This window comes from Rutidosis leptorrhynchoides, chromosome 9 (assembly GCF_046630445.1).
Source record: "Rutidosis leptorrhynchoides isolate AG116_Rl617_1_P2 chromosome 9, CSIRO_AGI_Rlap_v1, whole genome shotgun sequence".
In the NCBI taxonomy this organism is placed as follows: domain Eukaryota; kingdom Viridiplantae; phylum Streptophyta; class Magnoliopsida; order Asterales; family Asteraceae; genus Rutidosis; species Rutidosis leptorrhynchoides.
The window spans coordinates 147,417,989-147,430,776 of record NC_092341.1 but is presented as its reverse complement, the minus strand read 5'-3'; the positions used below and the strand labels follow the sequence as shown (position 1 = coordinate 147,430,776).

The following is a 12,788-nucleotide window of genomic DNA, read 5'->3' as shown; positions in this document are numbered from 1 at the left end:
CATCACCATTTATCACTACGGTTGCGTGCTACTCGTTATCATGACTCGTTACTCTTTTCATACCTGAATACAATATTGTCTGACTCGAACCACATTGACGTGAACAATCAACTATACACTTCCCTCGGGGAACGCATCTTCAGAGTTGCACCAATTCTTTCGATTTAATACGAGTCACGTTTGAGACGTCGTTACATTTTGTTCATTTTAGATTTTCGCAATTACACGAACTTGAATCTATAGAGTGATGTGGGAATGGAGGTATGAGTTAGCGTAATATAACGACACTCGATCAACGTGGTTATATTACGGTAAGACATACCAAAGTTCTAGTGACGCGTGATGGTGGTTAGACTCGATCAACCTAAACACCACCATGTGCCATGTACATGACTTCATCTTTTCATGTTTGGACATCCGAAAACTCCGAGAATATTTATAACAACCATACCGGGGACACACCTACAATTATTGTCAAATTATATTTATGCTACCGAATGAATTACCGATTCCATTCGACTTCAACCGTATGTCACACGGGTATACTAGCTCGTCCTCGCGCAGTCATATTGACTAACTACAATTTACTCGTTATGCTCACATCGGGGCGGGAACTTCTCTTGCATCACCCTCGTACTTCCGGTTCAGGAGGTCCTTATTCTAAATTCTCAATGGAGAGCGACTCTTCACGTCATACAAGTATTCGCCGCGAGGGTGGATAGTCCTAACAATCGTTTTCAAAACCCGATAAGAACTTGCCCCGACGAACGTTTTTGGAAACCGATAAATCTCCCGCGACGTGAATTTCTTGAGAAACTTGTTCCAGCTAACGTTTTCAATTCATAGCAAACTTGTTCAATATGCCTTAGGGAAATGTACCCCGTTTCGGATCGAGACTCGTTTCACTTCTAGATTTTGGAGTACCTTACAAAAAGCCTCGGGACCGCGTTTAGACATGAGTACCGCGTACCATCCACAACCCGACGGACCGAACAAACATGCGATTTAAACCTTGGAAACCATAATACAAGTTTGTATTACCAACTTCAAATTTACTTGAGAAAAGTATTTTCCTTTAACCGAATCCTCGTACTACAATGATTTTCATTCGAGTTTTAACGTCACTCCTTTTGAAACCACATGTGACCGGAAACGTCATTCTCCTTTGTCGAACCAAGTAAACGATGATCAATTCACCGGGGCCGAGGTTATTCATGAGCAACCGAGAAAATTTATTCATATTCAGGCAAAACCCTACGCGACTCGTAATCACCAAGAGCTACGCCGATGTTAGACGTAAACATTTCAAATTCCACGTGAGAAACCGCGTCACGTTAAGAGTCGCACCTTGGAAAGGTGCAATCCGTTTCGGGAAACGTAGGAAGCTAAATCCGCGATATTTTGATCCTTTAAATTCTTGGGGTGTTTTGGACCCGTCGCTAGCCGTTTAGATTTTTCCGACTCATTTTGGGTCTCCGTTTATCCTACATTCGATGTATCAACTCAAAGACGTGTTTTGCGAAACGAGAACTTGTTATCTCCTTTGATGAACTCACTATCGACGATAACCCTCACTTCCTAGGAGGACCGGTTGAAACCATAAATCGTGAAGCCAAACCTTAAAACAACACATGATCCCGACCGTCAAAATTCGTTGAAATACCTTAGAACGTACTTCTCCCTCATTCGTAGAATTGGCAACACAAGATCTCGAGGAAGATTCAACGACTACTACTTCCAACTAAATTTCGGGACGAAATTTCTTTTGAGGTGTGGATAATGTAACATCCCGCCTTTTTCCGTTAAATTTATTTTTAACACCGTCTTTTTCTTTTAAATAATACCTTTCGTTATTTAAATTCGTAGTTTCCGTTGACTAACGTTCACAATAATTCCGTCATTTAATTATAACATCTCTCGTTAACTTGCGTTTTAAAAATATTCGTTTGGTTAATTCCCGCACCCGCTCTGAAACTTGAGGGACTAGTTCCGCCACTTGACCAAAGAGGTGGCTAGTAGTTGACTAGTCAACCACTCACCACCTCCACCCCTCATTCATCCATTTCTTCTTCTTTCTTTCTTTCTTTTTTCTCTCAAGAACACAAACATAAATCATCATCTAAATTCGGATCGGGAAGCAAACTTCAAAACAAATTACATATTTGGAATCCTCTCTTCATCCTCTACAATTTGATACCAACTTCATCTCGTTTGGGTCAAGGCTAAGCAACTTTCATGCACACGTTTACTTGTTGAAGTACCTTTATACTCGTGCACTCGAGGTGAGATCATAGTCCCACTTTTTACTCTTTTGAACTTACTTTTGGGATGAGAAAACATAAACGATTCTTTTGAACTAAGTGAACACAAGAACGGGAAAACAAACATTCTACATACGAGTTTAGAACGAAAATCCTCAATCCGATTATCATTAGTTACATCAGATGGTGTAAGCGAGAACTTATGTTATATGGCCATATGGGTTTGACAAACCCTCATTCAAACGGTTCGCTACCGTTTACGAATGAAATATATTTTCGGGAACAGTGTTGTTCTAGCACTAATTGATGGGGTATTCAACGGACGGAACGTTAAGCTTTGATAATTGGGTGCTCGTGAATATTAACTTTTAGAATGTACTACTATTATTTCAACTTTGCAAATCTTGTGGTTCGACTTACTTTACTTTTACTCACTTACTCAAACCTATGATTTCACCAACGTTTTTGCGTTGACAGATTCTTCTATGTTTTCTCAGGTTTTCACATGGCTATTTGTTACACGCTTCCGCACTCTTTGGTTATTTGATTGGAGTCTACCATGCATGCATACGCTAGGGATAGCATTTTTGGATTCAAACTTTTGTCTACTTACGCTATTTATAGCAACTGTGGTTTCAAACTAATTATGTCGCAAGTTATTTCATTCATACTTATAACTTTGTAAACTTAAACTTATTGTCGATCCGTTTGTTAAACTAAACTTTGTACCTTTCAAATGAACGCGACATAATTTTGGTCAAACGAGTCTCATATAGGGACTACGACCACGCAACGGGACCTAAGTTAACGACGCCGTCAATAACGGTTTTGGTCGGGTCGCTACATTATAGGTTTAACCTATATATCAAATTGTAATAATAAACCACAAGATTTCATTGTTTATAAATATCGATCTGCATAAAAATCATTCATATGAATTGAACACCTGGTAACCGACATTAACTTTAATGCATAGAATATTCCCAAACAGAACCTCTCGTCTGTATAATATAAACCTCGAAGTACTAAAGTCATCCATAACCTGAATGGGGGTTGTTAGGCCCAATAGATCTATCTTTAGGATTCGCGTCAATTAGGAACATAACCTCTCGTCTGTTTCCTAATTCTTAGGTTACTAAGCTAAAAGGGGCGATATTCGATTTAATAATCTAACCATAGAATGTAGTTTCAAGTACTTGTGTCTATTTTGTAAAACATTTAAAAAGCTGCATGTATTCTCATCCCAAAAATATTAGACAGTAAAAAATGGGACTACAACTCACTTTCACGGATTTTTAATTCGTCGGAAAATTAGACTTGGCCACGGGTCGATTCACGAACCTATAACAAATATATACATATATATCAAAGTATGATAGGAATATATTCACTTCATAATTTTATTTACGTGTTGATGATTTAAGTTGTCAAGTTAGCAGTTCAATGTTAGTAGTCCACAACTAGTAGTCCACAGTTAGTAGATATATCACCTTGAAATAATCAAGACATGTTACACTTTCTTAATATAATCAAGACTCATAATATGCATATTATCTCGAATCACTCCACGACCCATTGTATACATGTCTCAGGCTCGATAACAACCCATGGTATATATATTATTTTAGAATGAACCACGACCCATTATATGCTAACTCGAGCATTACCGCATATAGTGTCTTATGGGTTATTCAAAAATAATATATATAGATGATGTCAATATGTCAAAACATTGTATACGTGTCTATGGTTTATCGATGCATATTATGATGTCGTATTGTGTAACTTGTCTTAACTAATCAAGATTAGTATATGATAAGGAAATACATAAGACATGTTAGAATACATGTACAATACAAGAAAAGTTAGCTAGGATATGGTTATTATAGATTTTTGTAAAATCATCATGTAGTCAAAATAACCATTTTTAACCAATTTTGTTTTACCCATAACTTCTTCGATATAAATCCGTTTTGAGTGAATCAAATTGCTATGGTTTCGTATCGAACCAAAATTTATTAATCTAAACATAAAAAGTATAGGTTTATAGTCGTAAAGACAGGTTACAAGTCATTTTTGAGAGATATAGTCATTTTCGTCGAATGAACGACATCTTGATGACCATTTTGAAAAACATACTTTCACTTTGAGTTTAACCATGATTTTTGGATATAGTTTCATGCTCATAAGAAATATCATTTTCCCAGAAGAACAACCTTTAAATCAAAGATTATCATAGTTTTTAATTATCCAACCCAAAACAGCCCCCGGTTTTACTACGACGGCGTATGTCTGTTTTTACGGTGTTCTTCGTGTTTCAAAGTTTTAAATCATTAAGTTAGCATATCATATAGATTTAACACATGTGTTAAGTTGTTTTTATAAGTCAAGTTAGAAGGACTAACTTTGTTTGCGAACAAGTTTAGAATTAACTAAACTATGTTCTAGTGATTACAAGTTATATTCTTCGAATAATATAGTTATATATATGAATCGAATGATGTTATGAACATCGTTACTACCTAAAGTATAGTAGATAAAACTACTGGATATGATGAAGAAATAACTTGAGCTTCAAAGGATATTTGATGGCTTGGAAGTTCTTGAAGTAGAATCATGACACGAAAACAAGTTCAAGTAAGATTACTACTTGAATTAAGATAGTTATGATTATATAAATTGAATCAAAGTTTGGATATGAATATTACCTTGAATTAGAAAAATAACCTACAGTAAATAACAAAGGTTTCTTGATCTTAGATGATTACTTGGAATAATTTTGAAAGCTTGGAAGTAAGCTAGCAAACTTGAAAGTATTCTTGAAGTGTTCTTGAGTAGTTGTTTTGTATGTTGATTTATGTATGGTTTTATGAGCTAGATTGATGTAGATTTTGATGAAGGTGATGAAGAACACTTAGAAGAAAATGAGAGAACAAGGGAGAGATCAAATGGATGAAAGAAAGTTGCAAAATAAAAGTGTGTGTGTTGATGCCAAAAAATGTGAATGAGGGACTCAATATATGCAAGTTGTAATTTGATTTTCAGTGTAATAATTTAAGCTAGTTGCCAAATGTTTGGTTCCACATGTCTCTTAATCATTTAGGGCTGCTAAAGAGCTGATTATTGAGTGTATATACCAATAGTATATACATTTAGAAGCTGGGTATAATACGAGTACGCATACTGAATGAATACGAGTAGAATTTTTGATGAAAACGAATGGGAATGTAATGGTAACCATTTTTGTTAAGTAGAAGTATTTTGATATATGTCTTGAAGTCTTTCAAAAGTGTATTAATACAACTTAATACACTACATATATACATTTTAATTAAGTCGTTAACTCATCGTTAGTCGTTACATGTATGTGTTGTTTCGTAACCTATAAGTTAACGATCTCATTTAATGTAATTAACCCATTGTTATTATATCTAATGAGATGTTAAATTGTGATATTATCATGATAACATTATGTGTTAATATATCTTAATACGATATATATGTATATATATATGTATATATATATATGTATATATATATGTATATATATATGTATATTAAAACATTATTACAACGATAATCGTTACATATATAACTCGTTTCAAAATCCTTAAGTTAGTAGTCTTGTTTTACATATGTAGTTCATTGTTAACACACTTAATGATATATTTAATTATCATTTTATTATGTTAAACATAGTATATGAATATATTAATACGATACATATGTATTTATTTTAATTAATTCGTTGTTATAATGATAATCGTTATATATATCGTTTCGAGTTCTTTAATTCAGTAGTCTCATTTTATGTATATAACTCATTATTAATATAGTTTGTGAGATACTTACTTATCATAATATATATATATATATATATATATATATATATATATATATATATATATATATATATATATCAACATGTCGTTTTTACAAATTTTAACATTCGTGAATCGCCGGACAAACTGGGTGGTCAATTACCTACATAAAACTCATTTCAATTAATCAAGTCTTAACAAGTTTGATTGTTTAACATGTTGGTAACATTTAATTATGTAAATATGAATCTCATATAATATATAATAATGGAAAAGTTCGGGTCACTACCGTAAGAATCGGGAAGTATATGTGTAACTTTAATCGGGAAGTACATGCGTGAGATGTTGCTTTTATTCCAATGTTGATTGGTTACGTACAAAGTTATTTCTTAGAAGATTGAAACTTAGGGCAAATAATGAGTATGTTAATATAGTTAACGGATAGATTGGTTCTGTACAAGTTTTAATATTTGTTGAATATAAGTAAATTGATGTCTATGTACAAAGTTTAGTGATTGGTTCTGTATTTAGCTTATATATACTTGTGGTCTGTATTACTAATGAGTATGTTAGCTAACAATATTTTTTTACCTTTCAACGGGCTATATCACCGTAGATTCATGCCGGATTGAGTTATTTTGCACCGTATGAATCATATGTTTGCAGACCCATACGGGTAAGGTGACAAGTTAGTTTTAGCTGCTCAACTATGAGTACTTTACAAACTATGTTCATAGTTTTAGCTCATCTATACTTTTTGTTATAATTATCTGATGTATAGTACCATATAGTATTATACTTTATATTTGACTTCTTACGACCGTGGGTATTATTCAGTGGAGACTGTATCGCTATTAGTGGCGCTTAAAGTTCTTTATATAAACAAACTTACGATTCTTAGAGGAAATCAGGAGAGCCAACAGATTATCCAAGTGTAAGAACTTTACTTTGTTTAGTAGTTTTATATTGCAGCGAAGATTGACGGACAATTTAATAATGTCACTAATGGACAGAGTGAAGCTTTTAATGCTTAAAATTAGCTGCTCATCAAATTCAAGCAGACTAAGGTTACTTTTTTGGATGATGTGTTTCTATGCGCAATCAATGTTATATTTGTTGTGTATTATATAAGCTAGGTTAAAATTAGTGAAGCAATCCGTTTAGGTGTTCACTACCATTTGAAAAATGATATTGCTTCGTGTCACTGGATGAATGTTGTGACCACTTTTTGTGCATACAAAACAAATGTCGAGCGTCTTTAACTTTTGAATTTGTGGTTCAAGACTTTCTTTTGAAAATCCTCTGTATAACTATATTTAGTTTCTGATGTCTAAAGTTGTTAGCATAAATATTTTTTTAACAAAGGATTTAAAAAAACTGATTTTAACGCATGGGCTCATTCACTTTTGTTAGATATGTATTGATATAAAATAATACATGATTTGCAGTTAACATAGTACTTCTAGTCTGGGACAAAAATGGATGCCGAAAACAGGTTTGGGAAGTCAACAGGTGCTGCTTGTGACATAATCAAACTCTACAATTATTGGATGGAGAAAAACACTTCAATTCTGTAATGGCCGAGTTTATAATGGTCAGATTAACTTGATAGTGCAAGACTATACAACAGCCTATAAATGTAGTTGTAAACTTTGTATGCACATTATCCTTGCAGTCCTTAGTGCGTCATCGAATTAAAAGGTTATTTCTTATTTAGAACTTTAATCCGACCTGCAGTTAATTGACAGTTTGGTTGGAAAACATGCATGGTTTGGATCATTGAGCACTATGCAACTTATTGTTTGTGGATGATAGTAGCAGCGCACAACATTTAAAAAGCAAACTTTTGGTGAGTCAAGATTTTTTTGATAACACCTTATAGTCACATTATGTTACCCATTTAGACATTATAACCCATTTGACATATTTGTTGGTAAAAAAACATGAAGTTGTTCAAACAAAAATAATTAAGCAGGTTATTTTTATTTCAAGCACAACAATACTTGTGATACTGTCTTGATTATATCGTTAATTGATATAACATTTTACGTTTCAATTTAGTTTGATTAAGAATCCCCGTGCAATGCAAGAGCTCTTAAATCTAGTATGTACATATATATGTACACATAATATGTATATATGAATTGACCAAAACCTGTCTATGGTGAAATGTGAGAGGGTTGGGTATGAATATTCGAGACACTGAAATCAGCCATGAAATCCGCTCCATGTTTATATGATGGTAGATATACTAAAGCTGGCTTTTCAAAGCATTTTCTGTATTTTTCTAATGTTCAAATAGAGGATATGATTGTTCAACGTTTTTTTCATAAAAATATGCACGTTATAACAATGCTAATCTTGATTTTTTGAAAGAACTAAATTAAATGGAATCGAATATGCAACAAGTTGATTATGCTCCAACACGTAGATGGGTTTATATTCCGACACTTATGCTAGAAAAAGTATATTGTGATGTTAGAACAACAGTTATTTGACAAATCTGCTTCTACTATTCGCATTGATGAAGTGTTTGGAAAACGTGTTTTGCATGATAAACCAACTCCACCTGCTTAAATGCTAATCCAACACCATAAGTTTACATAGATGAAGATCTAGCACATGAACATAATAACTTAAGTGCCAAGTTTTTGACTAAGTTAGACAATGTTGAACGAATGATAAGATCTTCTAAGTAAAAATAACTAGATCACAAGGCTACTAAATATAAGGTAAAACCTAAGGTAGAACCAAAAGAAGAGCCTATTTCGTGTGAAACTCATGATGCCCATAACAATTGGTAAAATAAAAACTTATTTAAGTTGGTTAACATGTTAGAAACAAAGTTAAGTGTAAAACTCTTAAAAAACTGTTAGAAACTATTGAGAGATTAGGATATTATAATATACTTATGCTTTCAAGGAAGGTGAAGCTTAGTTTGTTACAAAGATTTGTGCTTAGTAATCAAGGACTTATACAAACACATAGATCTACACAAGAAAGAGAATATTTTAATGCACAATGCACATAAGAATAAGGACTTAGAGAACATAAGTGATAGATTTTTATTTTATGTGATAAGCATGTTTTGCTGTTAAATGTGTTGTCGTATGTGATCGAACTTTAACTTTTGGTTCATTTATATTCTCAAGAATGCTTTTAAGTTGCAAACAAAGATTAATTCTGATGAGAGTGTGAAATTGTTCAAAATAATATTTTCAATCAAACTTATTTTGAATAATATTTTTTATTTCTTCTTATTTGTGGTGTTTTCTAGATTTGTAACAGGTTTTGGAATGTTGGTGGTCTTGCTGCTGTGTAGCAGGTTCATGAAGTGTTGCAGGATTTCATTTAAGAAAGCTTTATTCTATTGTTGAAGACTTAATTATTATTGCTTATAATAAAAGAAGCCTTGAAGACCATTTTGTTCCAGTTTGGGCTAAAGTGCATTTCTTTTGTCAAGCCCAATTTAATGAAGTTGAGTCCACATTGTGTGCAAGCCCATCTAGTGCTTCCTGGTTTCAAGTCGGGCCTATAAAAGGAAGACCCTATCTTCCATCTAGGGTTAATATTCTCATTCTTTCGACTGCAGCTTTGATTAATCAATCTCTGATCAATCTTCATATTCTCCAGATTTCTATTTCATGTTTGTGAGATCAATACACATCTTGTGTTATTGATTGAGTGGTTGTTATTGTTTCCTGTATATTCATTTGATGTGAGTATAGAGTTGATTGTGGTAATTTTTGGTAGATCGTGATTTCTGGATTGATTCTTTGTTGTGTAACCGTGTTTCTTATTGATTAGTGAAGATTATTGTTCGTTTGTATTAAGTTTTCATGGTATCAGAGCGGGTACGCTCTTGATTGTGTTATAATCGAAGTTCTAGGGTTTGTTCATGTTCTGGTGTTTTAGCCGTTGATTGAGACTTCTTGAAGATCTAGAGTGTTTCTTTGGGTTCGATTAACAACCTGTGTGGTGATTGATATTGAAACCCTAATTTTTTCAAATTAGGGTTAGGGTTTCTGCCTCTCAACTGAAGTCTTCCGCTGATCATCTTTTTTTTCTGGTTCTTCTTGATCTTCAAACGGGAGTCTCGCGTTTATTCATATTATTTGGCTTTCCTAATTGTTTTCTTGTTTATTATCTGTGTGTTGTTGATTATCAGATTTGATTAATTAATCACTGTGCCCAACTCTTGATCCAAGTTCTTGAAACTTGTGAAAACCTGATCAAGCATAGTTCAGATTAGTTAATCAATTACTTGTGCTTATTTGTTTGTCTTGCTTTGTGTGTTAAAATGGGTGATAGTACTTCTGCTACACAAATTAATAAGTTGGATTTTAGTGATCCACTTTATCTTCATTCTAATGATACCACTGGAACACCAATAACTTCAATCAAATTAAAAGGAACAGAAAACTATAATATTTGGAGTAGGTCAATGAAATTGGCTCTTTCAACTAAAAATAAAATAGGTTTCATTAATGGTTCTGTTTTAAGAAGTAAAACTGATGAGGTTCTTGCCTCTCAATGGGATAGATGCAACTCTGTTGTACTATCCTGGATTCTTGGATCTGTTACTGAAGATCTGTATTGTGGTCAAATTTTTTCAACTAATGCTACAGATGTTTGGAATGAACTTAAGGAGACATATGATAAAATTGACACTTCAATTATCTTTAATTTGCATCAACAAATCAATACACTTAAACAGAATGATAGTACTCTTTATGAGTATTATCATAAACTTAATACATTGTGGAAACAATATGATGCAATGGTGTCCTCACCAGATTGTACTTGTGGTGCTGTTGCTTGCTCCTGTGAAGCAGGCACATCACATAAAGAACATAAAAAGATGATGAAATTAATGCAATTTTTAATGGGCTTAAGTGATGAATATACTACAGTTAGAAGTAATATCTTGTTAAGAGATTCTGTTCTAGATGTTAAAGAAGCTTATGCTATCATTTCAAGAGAAGAATCACATAAAGGAATATCTGTTGATAAAACTGGCAAAACTCAGGCTAGTGCATTTGTGGCTCAATCTAATAATACTTTTAATAAGGCTGGTAATAACTCCGAAAATTATCAAAATAATAATTATAACAGAAGTCAAAACCAAACCTTAAAATGTAAAAAATGCAATAAGCTGGGTCATACCATTGATAGATGTTTTGAGATTATTGGTTATCCACCATCCTTCAGAAGAAGGGTTAGTGGAAATCAACATAATGTGAATTCTGGAAATAAATCTTATGCAAATAATAGTGTTTCTAATAAAGATGATTCTGTAAGTGTGAATTCTGCTCCTGCAAGTCTTACACAGGATCAATTGATGAAGCTTTTAAGTTTGATTAATGACAATGCAACTTCTGTTGATGCTAGTGCCAACATGGCAGGTACATTTGTAAATCATAATGTGTTCTTTAATACTAATTTTAAAAGATTCTTCAATAGTCACATTAATGATAAAATGAAAAATAGAAGTCAAGGTTGGATTATTGATTCTGGAGCAAATCAACACATGACTATTTCTGAAACTGGATTAATTGATTTGGTTGGTATTTCTAAACTAAATTTAACTGTTGGTCATCCAAATGGAACTCAAGCTAAAGTCATTAAAGTGGGAAATTTAAAATTATCAAATAATATCATACTTCATGATGTTCTGGTTGTACCAGAATATTGTGTTAGTTTATTATCGGTTTTCAAGCTATCTAAAGATAGTAGTTTGACTATTAGCTTTGATGAACATAAATGTTTTATTTAGGACTTGAGAACAATGACAACAGTAGGGACTGGTAGTCAGTCTGGAGGTCTTTACATGTTTGATGAGAAAAATTTGAATAATTTGGGTATATCTTGCAATGTTTGTGTTCATTATGTTTCTGCTCAACTTTGGCATGCAAGACTTGGTCATCCATCTGGTCAAGTCTTGAAGGTTTTAAAACAAAAACTGAATTTAAAAGATTTTAAAGAAAACTGTCCCTTTGATATTTGCCATAAGGCAAAACAAACCAGGGAACCCTTTCCTCTTAGTGATCATAAGTCACAAGAGTTAGGTGATTTGTTGCATTTAGATCTTTGGGGTCCTTTCAAAATTCAAAGTAAAGAAGGATATAAATATTTTTTGACTGTTGTTGATGATTTTTCAAGGGCTGTATGGATTTTTCTGTTGAAAACTAAAGAAGAAACTTTTGATAATGTTTTAACTGTAATTAATTTAATTAAAAATCAGTTTAATAAAAATGTCAAAGTTTTAAGAAGTGATAATGGAACTGAATTTGTGAATAATAGAATGAATAATTTTTTAAAAGCAAAAGGTGTTGTGCATCAAACTTCTTGTGCATATACTCCTCAACAAAATGGTATTGTAGAAAGAAAACATAGACACTTGCTTAATGTAGCAAGAGCTCTAATGTTTCAAGGGGGGTTACCTTTAAATATGTGGAGTGATTGTATTTTAACTGCTTGCTATTTGATTAACAGGACTCCTTCAAGTGTGCTCTCTGGAAAGACCCCTTATGAATGTGTGTTTAAAAAAGAACCTAGTCTCTCTCATTTGAGGTGTTTTGGATGTTTATGTTATGCAACTGTTTTAAATCCTGAAAATAAATTTTCTAGTAGGTCTTACAAGTGTGTTTTAATTGGTTTTGGTAATGTTCAAAAGGGTTATAAATTGTTTAATTTGGAAAATAAA

The 12,788-nt window shown here is 32.9% G+C and overlaps 1 protein-coding gene across 1 annotated transcript; it reads left to right on the top strand.

The window, feature by feature from the left end:
- The first annotated feature begins 10,382 nt into the window (after nucleotides 1–10,382).
- On the top strand, nucleotides 10,383–11,858 carry LOC139868419 (uncharacterized). Its single transcript, XM_071856752.1, has one exon. The coding sequence runs from the start codon at nucleotides 10,383–10,385 to the stop codon at nucleotides 11,856–11,858; it is 1,476 nt and encodes a 491-aa protein (XP_071712853.1).
- Nucleotides 11,859–12,788: the final 930 nt, after the last annotated feature.

What these genes read in the sequence shown, in the direction of transcription:
- LOC139868419 (XM_071856752.1), top strand. Translation starts at nt 10,383, where the DNA reads ATGGGTGATAGTACTTCTGCTACACAAATTAATAAGTTGGATTTTAGT.